Below are 18,443 nucleotides of genomic sequence, written 5' to 3' on the forward strand. Positions count from 1 at the left end.
CTATTTTGTACCTTCTGGATGCAATTGATTTTCATATTTGTGTCTTTTAAATAATGCTTGCATATCTTTCATAAGTCAGCAAAGTTATTTAATTATAGAGTTTTGTGATGACGATGAAATCTAGTGACAGTGGATTTAGCAGTGACATTTTGACTAGAACAGACAAACGTTAAGATGACATACAGTGTTTCTGAGCTATCAAGCTGTCAAACTTCTAAATGGGTTAAGATCCTTTTGATTGCTAAATTTCTCCCAACTCATAGATGTGTCACATACATTTCCATATGCTAGACAATTTCTACCTTTTCAGGCAAATATTAAGTGGATATACTTACTTCTATTTGCTTAGATGCCATTGGAGAGGCATTTGATAACCCTGAACAGGAACATTTTACTACTTTGGTGAAGATGATTTCATCAGTGTTGGGGGGTGGAGGAGGAGGAAGGGGAGGACAGATCTGTCTCCTTTGAGAAGATTGCAGCTCTGTGCTTTCTTGTTTTGTGTGATTCTCATCTACATTATTCTTAAAGTCTAACACAGAGAATCCCAGAGTGTTCGAGACTTCAAGGCTTTTCTACTAACAGTGTACCTCAGCTTCTCACCATATGGCTAACTTGTTTTTTCTTTTTATCTTCAAACATTTATTTTGTAATGCTTAAGTTTTTTTTTTAAAATTTGGAATTTAAATCATCAAAAAAGGAGAGAACATTTTTTTCTCTATAGATAAACATATACAACTATCAATCTCTATTTCATACTATTTGCTTTTTTTTGTCTTTTTTTTGTTTTTTTGCAAGGCAATGGGGTTAAGTGACTTGCCCAAGACCACACAGCTAGGTGATTATTAAGTGTCCAAGGCCGGATTTAAACTCAGGTACTCCTGACAGGTCTGGTGGTCTATCTACTGTGCCACCTAGCTGCCCTACTATTTGCTTTTTTAAAAAAGTTTATAATAAATTTTATGTATTTCTATAATAAATTTCTATATATGAACAAATATAATTTCCATGATAAAATTTCTATATTTCCTTCTGAATCTCCTTTTGTCCTCTCCTGTGGTTTTTAAAACAATATTTCAGTAGTTCTTCTAGTCATTTTAAAAAAATGTTCCAGTCCCCCCAACCTCCACTTTAGCATTCACTCTTAGAAAGATGCCTTTCCACTCTCAATTAAAAATTGAAAAAAAAAAACCAAATCCAAAACTTCTTAAGAAATATATACAATCAAACAAAATAAATCCACACAGTGACCATGTCCATAAATGTATGTTTCTTTCTGACTTTGTGTCCATTACCTAGGAGGAGGGTAGCATGTTTCTCTACAGGTCCTATGAGGATGCCATTGCAGTGAACAATATTCAGGTCTTTCAGAGTTGTTTTTCTTGACAGTTTTGAAATTGTTTTGGTTCTACTCTCTCAGTAAGGCCCTTTTTTCTTTTTCTTTTTTTGAATTGTATACTTGACAAGCATTACCATTTCCACATGCAAAAGATAGAAAAATAGTTATATATAAATCCATGAAACTTTGTATAATAATAATAATGATAGCTAGCGTTTATATATAGTACTATGTGCTAAGTACTTTGTTAAGTGCTTTACAGTTATCTGATTTAATCCTAACAACAACCCTGGAAGTTAGGTGCTATTATTATTATTATTATTATTATTATTATTATTATTATTATTTTATTACACATACTTTTTTGTTTTTTTTCTTTTGTTCTTTTTCCCCCAAGGCAGTGGGGTAAAATGACTTGCCCAAGGTCACACAACTAGGTAATTATTAAGTGTCTGAGGCTGGATTTGAACTTGGGTGCTCCTGATTCCAGGGCCAGTGCTTGATCCTCTGTGCCACCTAGCTACCCCTACATATATATTTTTTAAAAAGTATATTAATTTTAATATGGTAATACCATCATTGCCTTGGTTGTTGGTGGCCCTCTCTGACCTTTTAATTACCTTCTGTATATTTTATGAATGCCTTCTGGGAAATGAGTTCTCATTCACAGTATCTGACCCTGCATTTTGGACATCATGTTTTTTTTTTCATGACCTTTGGGTTAGCTGCGCCTTTAATTTTTTCAAGATAATGATATTCCATAATTTGTCATAATTACTGGGAATATGTTGATATTAAAGATGGATTTCTGCAGTAGCAGACACTTTAGGATTTGGAATGAATAGAAATATTATTTCATTTCCTAAATCCCCAAATGAATTCTTACCCTGTTGTCTTCTTCCTCTATTTAGTTTTGGGGTTCATCTGTGTTGTATTGATGGCCTAATCTGACAAACTGACTGTCAAGAACTTTTGTAGCTATCTATTTTAAATTAAGATTTTCCCCTGGGGCAACTAGATGGTAGAGTGAATAGGATACCTATACTGGGGTTCAAAAGACTTGAGTTCAAATTTGACCTTAGATACTTGACACTAGCAGTATGACTCTGGGCAAGTCACTTAACCCTAATAGCCTTGCCAAACAATGACAACAACAACAACAACAACTCAATAACTAACAAAAAAGATTTCCCCACAAGAGCAGGCTCTACTATTGATGAAGAGATGGGAATGATAGCTAGATGGACATATATAGAATGGTCTAAACCTAATTTCTGTTTTCTAGTTTCAATAGTAATTCTTATGTAAAGACAGATTCAACACTGGACTTTAGGTAGGGACTGGAGCACCCTTTTAAATAAATTTCTTCCTTCCTTCCTTCCTTGTTATGTGATTTGTCCAGGGTCACAAAGCTAAGTAAATGTCTGAGAACAGATTTGAACTCAGATCCTCTTGACTCCAGGGCTGGTGTTCCATCTACTGCATCACCCTTCTACATTAAGGGGGCCTGAACTTCATTAAGGGGGCCCATGTTCATTTGATTCAAGAAGAACCTGAACTTTAAAGAGAGGGGATAGGTTCCCCTCACCCCCATTCTATCTGATTCTTTTTGCTCTTCTTTAGTAGAATCCCAAGGAAATCACTTAAACAAAGCATGGGTTTGATTCACGTAGAGGTGTCAGACCCTTCCAGAAAGGTACCCAGTGTGCAAAATAGATCTTGTATACATAGGTTAGCTATTTATTTCTTTCACTCAGAAAAAATACTTAAAACATAAAAAATACCCAAAGACTTTAAATATGAAATAGAAAAACCCATAACCCCCGTTTTACCTTGAGTAGCTGGATACTTAAAGCCTAAACACATGCAACTATTTGGTAGCTTGCTGTCACCTTTCCCTTGGTCTTTGCTATTTATGCAGTTTCTTCAAGGTTCATATCTTTTAAAATCCAGAGTATGACTTACTCATCTTATTGCTTAGTGATCATCTCTTCTGAGTAGTGTAGTAGCTGGAGGGGCTACAAGGGTTCGTTTCCTGGCTAGTTTCCCAGGTTTCTCATCTAGACCTCTTGAGTCCCCAATATAACTGCCCAAGGTAAACTTTCTAGTTTTGGTTCATATTTTACTCCTTCATACTCTACATTCTAGCTTGACTGGTTCAACTGTTACACTCTGTGCCAAACAGAAATTTCATTTTTATGCATTTGTACATTGTTTCCTTCTCTTTCCCTACCCTTGCCCCAATCCTGGATTGTACTCCTTTTCTTATCCTTTAAGAATCCTCATGTGCCTTGCAAATCAGTTGCCACCTTCCATATGGAATTTTTCCTGATCTCTTCCCCCATCTCTATATCCAATTTTTCCCCTCTCAAATTAGAGTTTGAAGTAAGTAGTATGCTCTTATACATGCTGTATCTCTCTCTCTCTCTCTTCTCTTTGTAGAGTATAAGCTCCTTCTAGGTTTTGGGGTTTTTTTTTGTCTTTGATATTTCTAGCTAAGTGCTTTTTATGAAGTGGATAATTTAGTAAATGTTCATTGAATTAAATTTTTAAAAAATTATTTTTTATATAACCTTTATTTCCGAATATCTCTCTTCTCTTTCCTCTAATAAAAAAGAAAGGTTGGATGAAAGTTGTTCAGCAAAATTAACTAGCATATCAACTGCAAATGATACTTATGTTAAAAAAAACAAAAGCCTAGAACATAGAACATATTTTTAAAAAAAACTCATAGCAGAGATATGTGAATTAAATGCTTCTTAAGTTTCCTTTTAGTTCTAAATTTAATGATCTTGCATACTTAATGATATTTATGTGCTTGATACTCATCTTCCATACTTCCATATTTCATTTTTTAGTGTACTGTATTTTGTGAATACTTGAGAAGAAGCATTTAAAAAAGTAATTTATAAGTCCACTTCATCCTTATTGAGCAAAAAATTAAAAATTAAGAAATTGAGTTCTCAGTACATAAGAAAAAAATTACACTTTGATCATGTCTGAAAATGTCTTTTTCAGTATTTTAAGTTCACCACCTCTGTTAGAAAGCAAATATATGTTTTATCTTCACACTTTTGGGTTCATGGTTTATCACTATTTTTTTTTTTTTTTAGATTTTTGCAAGGCAAATGGGGTTAAGTGGCTTGCTCAAGGTTAGGTAATTATTAAGTGTCTGAGGCCAAATTTGAACTTAAGTACTCCTGACTCCAGGACCTGTGCTCTAGCCACCTAGCTGCCCCAGTTTATCACTATGTTGATCAGATTTCTTTCTAATGTTGTCATTGTATAAATTGTACTAGTTCTGTACACTTTTGTTCTGTTTGCATTGGATTATAAAGGTCTGTCTTCTCAGTTTCTTCTGAAATTGTTTATTTAGTCATTCTTGCAATACAATGCTATTCTGTTACATTCATTGTGTTTAGCCATTCGCCTGTAGGAGTTCACTCCCTCCACCTTTCATTTCCAATTTTTGCTCCCCATCACCCCTTTTTTTGTCTCCCAGGAAAAGAGCTGCTACAAATATTTTAGTACAAATATATTCTATTCCTCTTTCCTTGATTTCTTTGGGAATATTGGTCTATTAGGCACAATTTGACTTCCTAATGAATTCCAGAAAGGCCTCTTTCTCCCAATATCATCTCACAATGCTACCAATAATGTAGCTCCTCTAACATTTATCCTTATTCTCGTTTGTTTTTTTGTCAATTTCATAAGTGTGAGGGGAAAATGTCAGATTGCTTCAATTTGCATTTCTCTTGTATCCCTTCATCATTTCTTATAGCACAGTAGTAGTCTATCAAAATCATTTACTATCACTTGTTCAACCATTCCCCAACTGAGGGGTCTTTCTTTGATTTACCACCACAAAAATAATTACTATGAATATTTTTGTACAGATATGTAGGACAAGGGCTATTTCATATTTTTTCTTTCTTCTTCATATTTTCTGGTTACTGTTGATTTCTTATTTTCCTATCACTTTTGAGGGTTCCACCAGTCTCATAGTCCCTTTCCCTAACAGCCTTGGTTTCTCCTCAACCTTACTCCACATACTCATTCTGTTAAATTTGGCACTTCTACTCTCATATTAGCTTGTGTATATGTCCCCCTTTTCCCACTCACAAGTCTGTTATCCTGGTAGCATCTGGGCTATTGCATTAGTCCTGGGATCCTTCTCCAATCCAGCTGCCAAAGTAACTTTCCTACAGCCCAATTTTGACCATGTTTTTCTTTACTCAGTATATTCAAATGGCCCCCAATTACTTCTAGGATCAAAAATAAATTATTTTACCAGGCATTTAAATCCCTTCACAATCTGACCCTTTCTGCTTTTGCAGTCTTCTCACACTTTACTCCCCTTCATGCACATTAAAATACTTCTATACTGGCTATTTGACACATGACATTCCACCTCCTAACTCATACCTTTGCATCCTATGCCTGGAATGATCTCTTAACCTCACCTCTGTTTCCTGGCTTCCCTGACCTCTTTTAAGACTCAAAGTAGATAGAAGACTTTTCTCAGGTCTTTTAGCTATTAGCATCTTCCTTCTGGGAGTATAATCCATTTACTGTATATATATATATATATATATATACATATATATATATATATGTATATATGTATATATATATATATATATATACACACTCTTTGTATCTTCTTATGAATATATTGTCTTTCTTAAATGAGTGTGAACTTTTTGAGGGCAGGGACAGTGTTTTTGCCTTTCTTTGTATCCTCAGCATTTAGGATAGGCCCTTATACATAGTAAGCATTAAATAAAAACTGACTGACACATAACTGGTCCTGATACAGACTTAATAAATACTTTATTAAATTGAGTTAAATGAGGAAATATGGTTTTAGTAGGATTTTTGAAAGATGGGGAAACTTACTTCTAGGAAATAGAGAAAGAGAACAGAAGTGGCGGGGGCAGGAGTGTGTGTGTGTGTATGAGAGAGAGAGAGAGAGAGAGCATGTGAAAGAGAAGAACAGCACTATCAGAATTGTTTGGTTTTGTGGGAATCCTAGCCTGAATTTTTACTGCCAGTGTGACTCTTAACAAGTGGTATTTTTATATTAAACTTTGCTGTCATTAAGGAAACCAAAATTTTGAGATATAATATAAGCTTAAAATATATAAATCATTATAAATAAAATAAATATTGAGATATATGAATTTTTTGCAAATAGTAAAGTGCCACAGAAATACCATATATTATTATAAATACTGTTATTATTTAATATCTAATTGCAATTGAAATCTTCTTGCCACTTTTTTCATTCCTGAGCTGACAGATGTCATAGTAGTAGTAGTAGTATTGTAAAGCTTTATAGAACCTGTCCTGTCAGAGTAAGATATGTTCTCATAATTAACAGGTGATATTCATCCATGATGTTTCTTCCACTTACCGTGTGCCTGTCCTTTTGGAAGATCAAGGTATTGTCAAGTATTTTAAAGAGAGATTGGACCTGCCTATTGATGATCATGCAAGTGATTTGCTTTTCAAATGGAAAAATATGGCTGACAGGTATGGTAATAAGATCACCACTTATAGGAGTGAAATCTTTTTTTAGAGTGTGTGTGTGTGTGTGTGTGTGTGTGTGTGTGTGTAAGTATATTTATTTGATCTGTAGTCTAGCTCAGTATTTCCTGACCATTGGGCATCTTGGGTCTATGAAATTATTACCCAGGGGCCTGCAAATTTCTAAGCTACAAAACAGTATTTGTTAAATGATCCGAAATAATCAAGAAGTAAATCTACCTTCTGGTGACTGAATAAATAAATTCTTGGCACATATTTTTCATTGGACCTGTGATTTCATTGGTGTAAGGAATTCTTGGTAAGGAATTACTTTCTACTAAATGTCTTTTACTAATCCAAATCAGCAATAGCTCCACAATTTAATTATTTTTCGGAATTACTGGGAAGTCTCCATGTTTTAAGGTATACCCAACCAATGTCAGATGGTGTCAGAAGTAGGTGATCCCACGTCTTCCTGACTGAAGTCACTCAGCTTTTCATATATATCTTGTACATTTAAATATAAATATAAATATAAATATAAATATAAAAATAAAAGGATGATATTAGTAGGGATAAATTGAGTGAGGGTTTTTTGAAGTAGGTAGAGACATGGAAATGTTTGCAGGCCTCCTGAGGGCCAGTATAGCTCTTTATCTCTTCTATATCTCTATCTCTTTATTTCTTCCATATCTCTAAGATTTCTTTCTAGATATCTATTATAGCTATATCTCTATAGATCTCTATATCTTTCTCAGTAGACTTATAAATACATACATCTACATACATGTATGCACTATATATCTTACATATTTATATATAAACATATAGCATATATATGTATATAAATACACATACATATATATATATATATACACACACACACACACACACACACACACACACACACACACATAAATAAACAGCAGGATTTGGGTCCAGATAGTTAGGGAACTTCCAGTATGGAAATACCCATCAGTGTATCTCCGACTTACTGTTGCCTGGAGATCATGGATTATATATTTTTAGAGCTGGAATGGACTTTAGAGATCCATCTGATTCAACTCCCTCATTTTATAAATAAACAAACTAAAACCATAATGGTAGGTGATTTGTCCAAGATCACACCTTAAGATGAACTTTTTTTACCCTTAGTTTTTACCCTTAGTTCACAACTCTACAGTTCCAGCAGATCTAGGATTCAAACCTGGGCCCATCTCTGACTTTAAATTCAGCCCTTGTTCCACTCTTCCATTGCTGTCCTGAGGGGTTAAATTTTTTTTTTTTTTTGGTAGCACAACCAACCTATATAAGAGGCAGGTCATTGAATTCAGAATTTCTTGACTTGAGAACTGCTGACTTTATCCACTGTCTCTCATATGATGACTTTTGAAAATGTATGTTAGGTTCTACTGTGTATAAAGTACAAATTCATTTAAAGTGTTATACATGGTAGCTTTTTGCTATTATGAAATCTTTTTTCAATCAATAATAAGCTGTTAATTATATATTTGCTATATATAGATATAATTGGACATGTTCCATTCATAAATAATATATGTAATTATATATAAATGTGAAATTTTTTCATGTAAAAAGAGCATTTATATCTGAAAGGATAGTGATGCAATGGAAAGAGAACTAAATGTATATTCAGAATAGGATCTTAAATTTGAATCTGGATTCCACCACTTTCTAACAGTGACCTTGGACATGATTCTCACTATACCTGAGTTTCCTTATCTTTAAAATGAAGAGGATAGACCAGATGGTTTCTTTCTTTTTCTTTTTTTTGTGAGGGACAGAACCAAAATGGAAGAGTATTGAACTCTCCCATTATTTCCCTCTAAACAATTTTATTTTTTTTTAAGAATGATTTTATTTATTTTGAGTTTTACTATTTTCCCCCCTTTCTTGCTTCCCTCCCCCACATCCCACAGAAGGCATTCTGCTAGTCTTTACATTGGTTCCATCTTATACATTCAGTGTGATGACAGAGAAATCATATCCTTAAGGAAGAAAAATAAAGTATGGGATAGTAAAATTACATAATAATATAATTTTTTTTCTAATTTGATGTTAATAGTCTTTGGTCTTTTTTCAAAGTCCATGATTCTTTTTTTTTTTTTTTTTTTTTAGTTTTTGCAAGGCAATGGGGTTAAATGGCTTGCCCAAGGTCACACAGCTAGGTAATTATTAAGTGTCTGAGGCCGAATTTGAACTCAGGTACTCCTGACTCCAGGGCTGGTGCTCTATCCACTGCACCACCTAGCCACCCCCATAATTTTTTATTTGGATACAGATGGTATTCTCCATTGCAGACAGCCCAAAATTGTCCCTTGTTGTCCTGAAGGGAGGAGCAAGTCCATCAAGGTTGATCATCACCCCCAAGTTGCTGTTTGCTGTTAGAGTGTACAATGTTTTTCCAGTTCTGCTCATCTCACTCAGCATCAGTTCATACAAATCCTTCCAGGCTTCCCTGAATTCTCATCCCTCCTGGTTTCTAATAGAACAATAGTGTTCCATGACATGACTAGATGATTTCTAAGGTTCTTTCAACTTTAAAACTATGGGGGGAGGAGACTTTGGTTCATTGGGATTTATAATAACTTTTATTTATAATATGGTTCAGTTGGTCTTTTTAGGATTTCTGGTATTTATGATTTTTCCAAGAAGATTTGAAGCGGATTTAGCTTCAAAAGATATTCTGAAAAGCTGTATTCTTTCTCCTTCTTCATGAACTCTGAAATTCTTTTATCTGACTATAAACTATTGATTGTTATAACTCCAAAACCCGCATTCATACCATTCTAGCTCTTCTCAGATCTTTTCCAGACCATTTCCTCTGTATTCTTTTCTCTTCTCCATTTCTTTAAAAAGAAAACATTTATTTTTAACATTCATTTAAAAAAATTTGAGCTTCAAATTTTCTCCCTCCCCCAAGCCCCTCTCCCCAACTCCCTTGAGAAGGCAAACAATATGATATTTATTATACATGTGAAGGTGTGCAAAACATTTTTCCATATTATTAATATTACAAAAGAAAAAAGCAAGAAAGAAGTACAAAAAGTATGCTTCAGTTTACATGTGTTGATGCAAAATGGAGTAAACAGAGCCATGAGATCATTGTACAGAGTACCAACAATTTATACAGTGACCAACTGTGACTTCACTATTCTCAGCAAAATAGTGTTCCAAGACAATTCCAAAGAACTCACAATGAAAAATGCTATCCACCTTCAAAATTGATGGAGTATGAATGCAGATTGAGGCATACTTTTTTAACTTTATTTTTCTTGTCTCTGTTCTCTTTTGTAACATGGAAATGTTTTACATGATGGCACATGGATAATCTATTATCAATGTACTTGCCTCCTCAAAGAGGGAATTTGGAACTCAAAAATAAAAAAATGAATGTTAAAAATTGTTTTTACAAGTAGTTGAGAAAAAATAAAGTGAAAATGTCTTTTTAAAAAAATGTGAAAACAAAAAAATATACTTCAGTCTTAACTCAGAATGGATAAGACATTTTACTTCTACTTTGTCTTCTTTTAAGTTTCTTGCTCCTTATTGTATCATTGATCTTTCCCTGCTAAGCCTCATGTTTGGATCATTCTTGCCTTTGCTGCTACATATATACTGCTGAAAGAAACTGAAGAAAACCATGAAACCATCTGGTCTGGGTTCACTTGAAATTTATGTTATTATTATATCATATCATATCATCTTATAATTAACCTCACTGGGCCCTCATTATTATAAGGCAATCCTTTTATACCTTCCTAAATAACTTGCTATCCTACTCATCATAGCAGTTCTTCGCAAACATCTTATGACTCTCCTTTTCCCTCCCCTCTCAGCTGAGAACCTTGCATCATATTTTACAGAAAAAAATTGACTCCATTTGCTGAGAGTCCCTGCTTGTCTTTTCATATTATATCACCCAAGTGTCTTCTGTCATTATCTTCTCTACCCCCATCTCACATGATGAGGGGACCTTTCTCCTTGCCAAGGTTAACTTCTTTATATGCAGAAGGTATCCTATTCCAGCCGATCTTCCCCAAAAGATTACCTCCTCCATAATTATTGCCCATTCACTTATCTTTAATCTTTCCCTAGCTTCTAGCTACTTCTTGCATTCCTAGTCTCCTTCATCTTGTTTTTTTTTTTTTTTCTTTTTTAGGTTTTCTTTTTTAGGTTAAATGTCTGAGGCCAGATTTGAACTCAGGTACTACTGCCTCCAGGACCGGTGCTCTATCCACTGCGCCACCTTAGCCGCCCTAGTCTCCCTCATCTTAAAAACAAAAAAACTTCATTCCATTCATCCCTTTTCATCCAATTTTTCTTTTTCCTTTCTATACCTTGTTGTTTATCATTACTTTTTTTTTTTTTTTTTTGGTTTTTGTAAGGCAAATGGGGTTAAGTGGCTTGCCCAAGGCCACACAGCTAGGTAATTATTAAGTGTCTGAGACCGGATTTGAACCCAGGTACTCCTGACTCCAGGGCTGGTGCTTTATCCACTGCACCACCTAGCTGCCCCTTATCATTACTTTTTCAAAAGGACAATGAGGTCTTGACTTTCTCATGAATTGGAATTAAGTGAGGCAGAGTTGCTGAAAGCTATCACTTTCACTCTTCTTCCTGAGTCATCCTAATCTAGACAAGAATCAGAATGCCTGGTGATGGCCTAGGTGCAGTAGATGATCTTGGCATCTTCAATGTCTGACAAAGCTCTAAGCACTCCACAGAACTGCTTCAACCACCTTCATGGCCATGGGAACAAATTATTCTCATCCATTCATTCCTCCAGACAGAGTCTTCACATACTTGGAGTAGATATTTCCCAACTCACCAATGACTTCTGACTTCATCACTCAACTAAAACTCCTCTCTTTAAAGTTTCTAACGATCTCTAAATTGATGAATCTAATGGCCTTTTCTCTATCCTCATCCTTCTTTATCTATTTATAGACTGACATTTTTGATCACCCTTTTCTCTTTGATCCTCTCTTCTCTAGATTTTTGGGGTGCTAACCTTCTTCTGCATCTTCTCTTATCTACTTGATTTCTCTTTCACAGTCTCCTTTGTTGGATCTTCATTGAAGTCATGCCATTTAACCTTAGGTTAGTAAAACTCTGTCTTGGGCATTCTTCTCCCTCTATATGTAACTTGGTGATCTCATTATCTACCAGGGATTCAGTAATCATCTTAATGTTCCTCATGTCTACTTCTGTAGTTCTAACCTTTCTGTTGACCTCAAGTCTTTCATTTTCAGTGCCTACTGAACACCTCATATTGGATGCCCTATAGCCATCTGAAATGTAACATGTCCAAAACAATGCTCATTATCTTTCCCCTCAAACCTTCACTTCTTCTTATCTATTTTCTGTCTAGGGTACCATTATTCTCCCAGTTCTCCATGCTCTCAGTCTAGACCATCCTTAACTCCTCTTCCTGTCTCACTTCCCATATCTTGTCAGTTGTAAAGACTTGTTGATTTTACCCTTGTCATCTTTCTTGAATATGCCCTTTCCCTCCTCTGGCATTGCTGCTGCCCTGATTTGGGCCCTAATCAACATTGTAATAGGCTATTTGTTAATCATCTTGTTACAAGTTTCTCCCCACTTCAGCTCATCCTCCACACAGTTGTTGGAGTGTTTTTTTTTTTTTTAAAGCAAGTGTTTGACCATGTTACTCCCTTATTCAATACACTTTAATGGCTCCCTATCACTTCTGGAGTAAAATGTAAAAATCTTATGTTTGACATTCAGAGCTCTTTATCCCCACTACCACTGCAATCACCCCACCTTTCCAGTCCTTTTACACCATATCCCTTCCTCACTCAAATCCTCTATGGTTCAGTGACATTGACCTCCTTGCTATTCCTTCTACAGATTGCTCATCTCTAGTCTGTGGGCATTTTGCTGGCTGTCTTTCTGTACCTGTGAAATGGTCTTCCTCTTGACTTCCTTTAAGTCTTAGCTAAAATCTTGCTTTCCATATAAAGTCTTTCCTGATCTCCCTTAATTCTAAATCTTTCTTCTATTACTTCCAGTTGATATAGTACATAGCTATACATAGTTGTTTACAGGTTGTTTACAGGTTGTCTTCCCCTTTAGATTGTGGTCTCCTGGAAATCAGGGAAACTTTTTTTTGCCTTTCTTTGTATCCACACCTAGCACAGTGCCTAGACATTGGTGCTTGATAAATATTTATTGACTGACTGTATTTGAATAGTGTCTTTTGACAGCATTGGAGTTCACTCTCCAATCTTATGCCATTTTATCTCCTCAGGAAATATGAAACTAATGAATATTTATTTGACTGGCAAGTGGTTATTTGTTGTCATTGTAATTTTCTCTTGTGTCTGTAGTTTTAACTCCATTATCATTATGGGTAAGATAGATAAAGCATTATTAAATGATAATTATGTTCCAGTTGCTGTGGTAAGCCCTGGTATTGCCAATTTGAGAAATTAAGACAGTACCTGTCCTCAAGGAATTTCTGCTTTCCTTTCTCCATCCCTCCCTCTGTCCCTCCTTCCCTTTCTTTTTCCTTTTTCCTTTCTCCCTCCCTTTCTTCCTTCTTGCCTTCCTTTTCCCTCTTTTCCTTTCTCCCTTTTCCCCTTCTTCCTTTCTTTCTTCCCTCCCTTTCTTCCTCCCTCTCTCTCCCTTTTTGTGCCTCTCTCCCTCCCTTCTTTTCTCCTTTTCTCTTTCCCTCCTTCTTCTTCCTCCCTTCCTACCACTCTTCTCTTTACCTGTTTCATTACCTTTCCTTCTTCTCTCCCCTTGCTTTCCAGTTTCTCTTTATGCATTATCTTCTATAGTTAGAAAGTATAGAGCTTGTCCTGCTTGCTTGGATTTATATCCTTTGCACTTAGCATGGTGCCTACTACTATAGTAAGCATTTAGTGAATGCTGTCTGTAAATCTGTCTGGCTAACAATCTAACCCACCCACCCCTCCAATCCCTAGATAGGAATTCCCTTTACAGTCCCCTGTCCTTCTACTCCCCCCTCCCAACAATTGTTTCTTAAAGAACTCATATATGGGGAGCTACTACCTTGACTACCAGATACATTTTCCTTAGATCGAGGCTATATCCATCTTAATATAAAGTACTGAAATTATATCTAAAAAGTTCAATGGAGATCATGAATCTGAATAGATAATAACTCCAGCACTGGCTCTAGATCCTTTTCCTGTCCTTTTCCCAATAGTTTAGCAAAACCTACTAAAACCACACCTGACAGTGTAGGGAACATTGCCTCTCCTCTGTAATCCTTGCCACTCCTCTTCCCTCTCGTGCTTTGCCAGAAGGAGGCAAATGCTTCTTTATTTCTTCTACAGAGTCCAAGATTAGTCATGATAATTACTTAGCAGTAGACTTTATTTTATAGTTTCATTTGCCCTATTGTGAATCATAATACATATTGTGTAACTTGTTTTTTTGAGTCTCCGTTGTGCTTTTTGCTTGCGAACTTTTTTTTTCATAAAAGTGTAGTGAAGGCACTAGGGCTGCTTGCCTTAGTGGACAATGTAATCCAGATGCCTGTGTGTAAAGTAAAGGAACACACTGAGACCTAAAATCATTAACTCCCCAACTGGTGTTGGTTTTAGGGTTTTGTTTTTGCCTTGAAGATAAATAACCTATTGTCCTGTCATTTCAATATTCCTTATTTGTCATGCAATATAACTATAACTGATGCATTTCTAATACAATGCATCACACATACCCCCTTGTGAACTTCCCCCATTTTAACCTACTTGTAATACTTATATGAAGGAATCATCTCCTACACTATGTGAAGAATGTGTGGTAGACAGACTGGTCTGGTAGAGGGAAGCTACAAATTCTTTTTTCCACTGAAGAAAAGGCTAATGGTGCCATAAACTTAATACCAGGCTGTCCTTTTATGTTTGACTTTGCATAGAATTTCAGAGAGGAACAACTTTTAAAATAACATCTTTTAATGTCAAAGCAAGATGGGAAATCTTTCTAGAATATCTGTCTTGTGAATTTTTTGAATTTGCTAATGATATTGCTTTTCCTATTCTGAATAGCACTCCAGTCCACAAGTGTGTTGTCTGTACATAACATCCTTCCTCCTGGGGTTGTCCCTTTTCTTCTCCCTCCTTACCTCTGCCTCCTACCTTTTAAGATTTAGTCAAAATTTTTAACTTTGGCAAGATATCTTTCTAACTTCCACCCAAAACCCAACATTTCTATTAGCATCTTTCCCCTGAGATTATTGGTGAGTTATTTCAGGTAGGTCTGATGCTCTGTGACCCCCATTTGGGATTTTCTTAGTAAAGATACTGGAGTGGGTTTACTATTTCCTTTTCCAGCTCACTTTACAGATGAGGAAACTGAGGCAAAGCCATACATCTAGTAAGTGACTGAGGCCAGATTTGAACTATTGTCTCCAGGGCCAGCCCTTTATTGTCTGTGTTCCCTGTGTTCTCTTCTATATATACATCTATATATACTATATATACTTCTATATATACTGTATATACTTATATATATATATATACTATATATACTTCTATATAATATATATACTTCTATATATACTATATATACTTCTATATATACCTTTTATATTCCTAGTTATTTGCATGTTGTATTACAATAAATGAATCAGAATGAAAAACTGCTTGAGGATAGGAATTATTTTTTATCTTTTCTTGTATCTCTAGAGTTTAACATTATATTGGGTATTTATTAAGAGTTTAATAAATTGTTGCTCACTGATTGACTAATCCTGTTCCAATGAATGTGTTCTTCATTTGTCTGGCAGAATAGCTTTACAATCTGTAGGCAAAAACTGAATGGGTCTGAAATGAGCTTTCAGTGAAAGTATAATGAGATGATACAGTGCAGGGACTAATATCTGACTTGAAAGCATTGGTGGTAAATCATCCTTTCTTTTTTTTTTTTAGTTTTTAGTTTTTTTTTTTTTTTGCAAAGCAAATGGGGTTAAATGGCTTGCCCAAGGCCACACAGCTAGGTAATTATTAAGTGTCTGAGAATGGATTTGAATGCAGGTACTCCTGACTCCAGGGCCAGTGCTTTATCCACTGCGCCACCTAGCCACCCCTATCCTTTCTTTTCTTGTTGAATAGTTAGGTGGTGGTACAGCTGTAGCATGGGATATACATTTTCAGATATGGCCAGTGTATTATTGGATTGTTTGGATCATTGCAACTCCTTGTTATAAGACAGGATTCTGGAGGGACCGTATTTTAACATGACAGATTTCTTAAAATAATACTTTTAGTTTTGAAAAAAGAGATCCAAACCAGTCATTAAAAATTTCTGCTTTGATTTACCTTTTGTCATTAGGGAAAGATAGGATATTTTTAAAAATGTAGAATTTTCTAACCAATAGAGGTTTTATTTGATGGATATCTTTGGGGTTAGCAAGCATGAGAATAGTCAGTCCATCTTTGTGTAAGCCCAAAGGGGCTTGATTCATTGACAGTTACCAGGACAGAAAGCAAGAATCACTAAAATACCCAGTTGCTGTCAGCAACATAAAAGTTTTCAGGGCATTCTCACTATGTTCAGAAATGAGTTCCCATAAATAATCCACAAAATTCTTAAGTAGCATTATTATTTGCTGACTTTTTTTTATCACCTCTGTCTTGTCCTCTCTTTCTGAAGTTCCAAAGCCAACTGTATCAAAATATGCATATCTGAGTCAGGTAATGTTTCTTTTATATTCAGAACATTCTCAAAGTCTTAGGGTACTTTTATGCTCTTAAGATTATTTAAGTTATTAAAGCTTAAGGCTGCACTAAGACTTGTGAGTCACGCAGTATAATGATGTTCACAACTTCCGATACAAAAAACCATACTATATGAATGGTATCTCTGATTTCCAAATGTGTAAAAAATATCAACAAATAGCAGGAGAGTTCAAAGCTACCTTTGTGGGGCAGTAGCTTTGAGTGGCCTCCTCATGAGTAGTAACCTGTATTTATCTTCACAAATAAACATTGTACAATTTTCTCATATTCTTCCTCTTTTTCTTTTTTGGTGGGCGATGGTTTTAAGTGACTTATCCAAGGTCACACAACTAGTATTACGTGTCTGAGGCCGGATTTGAACTTAGGTCCTCCTGACTTCAGGGCTGGTGTCCAGTGCTTCACCTAACTGCCTCTAATTTTCTCATAATCTTTTTTTTTTTTTGCAAGGCAAATGGGGTTAAGTGGCTTGCCCAAGGCCAAACAGCTAGGTAATTATTAAGTGTCTGAGGCCGTATTTGAACTTAAGTACTCCTGACTCCAGGGCCAGTTCTCTATTCACTGTGCCACCTAGCCGCCCAATTTTCTCATAATCTTGAAGCAAGTTTGTGATCCGTAGTTTCTTAACTGTATTGTTTGGGCAATTAGGTGGTACAGCGGATAGAGCACCAGGCCTGAGTCTCAAAGACACCTCTTCATGGGTTCAATTTCAGTCTCTGACACCTGCTAACTTTGTGACCTTGAGCAAGTCACTTAATCCTGTTTGTCCCAGTTTCCTCATCTATAGAACTGGAGTAGGAAATGACAAACCATTCTAGTATCTTTGCCTAGAAAACCTCAAAGGGGATCATGAAAAATCAACTGAACAATAAAAAAACTATATTGTTGAGACAGCTAGGTGGTATAATGGTTGAGTACTGGTCCTGGAGTCAGGAGGACCTGAGCTCAAATATGGCCTCAGACACATAATACTTACCTAGCTGTGTGACCTTTGGCAGGTCACTTAACCCCATTGCCTTGCAAAAAACAAAAAATAATTTTATTGTTCAATCTCTGAAAAGTCATATGTAAGTAAAGTTCTATCTTGACTAGGATCTTCTCTCAAATAGGGACGATTTTCTTTAAGATCTTCAGAACTGCTTTTCTCATACAAATGTCCCTTTCTCCATTCATCAGGTTTTAATTTTGTGCAGCTCTCCTTCCTGAGATTGCTTGTGTATCTCCCACCCCCAGGATGTGATTGTGGTTTTTGGTATTTCCTGACTTATTCAAGGTACTTTAGAAATAAAATTTTAGATTCAAGAACCTTATTGAAAGGGTAAGGCTTAACTACCTCTGATTGATTAAAAATTGTCCTTTGCAACTAGACAGCATCTAATAGGTCTTATAATGTGATTCCTGGGTATGATTGCGTATTGTGACCCTGTAAATAATTTGCAAAAACTCTTTTTGTCAGGTATGAAAGATTACAGAAAACATGTTCAATAGCTCTGGTTGGCAAATATACCAAACTCAGTGACTGCTATGCATCAGTATTTAAAGCCCTAGAACACTCTGCTTTGGCGATTAATCACAAATTGGATTTAATGGTGAGACTTGACATGTTTTTCCAGAATATTTCTATTATTATAATCTGTGTTCATACTTAAAGAAACTAAATTAAATTATGCTTCATAGTGATAAGCTTTGCATGTGCCTCTGAGTACAAATTTAAAACTGTTTGGGGGATGTAATATTAGCTTTTTTTTGAAAATTTGAATTAACAAAACAGTCAATTAAAAAATGCTTTTTGCCTCTAACTTGGTGATGTAGAATGTAACTAT

At 35.4% G+C, this 18,443-nt stretch overlaps 1 protein-coding gene across 3 annotated transcripts in view; it reads left to right on the forward strand.

Annotated features, from left to right (window-relative positions):
* Nucleotides 1–18,443, forward strand: part of CTPS2 (CTP synthase 2) — a 122,438-nt gene that overhangs the window by 31,913 nt on the left and 72,082 nt on the right. For all 3 annotated transcript variants that reach the window (XM_074192368.1, XM_074192366.1, XM_074192367.1), the window contains exons 8-9: nucleotides 6,723–6,874; nucleotides 18,077–18,209. In XM_074192368.1, coding sequence (XP_074048469.1) covers nucleotides 6,723–6,874; nucleotides 18,077–18,209 — 285 coding nt within the window. The remainder of the gene's footprint in view (nucleotides 1–6,722; nucleotides 6,875–18,076; nucleotides 18,210–18,443) is intronic.

The sequence above is a fragment of the Macrotis lagotis genome, chromosome 6 (genome assembly GCF_037893015.1).
Source record: "Macrotis lagotis isolate mMagLag1 chromosome 6, bilby.v1.9.chrom.fasta, whole genome shotgun sequence".
Taxonomy (NCBI): Eukaryota; Metazoa; Chordata; class Mammalia; order Peramelemorphia; family Peramelidae; genus Macrotis; species Macrotis lagotis.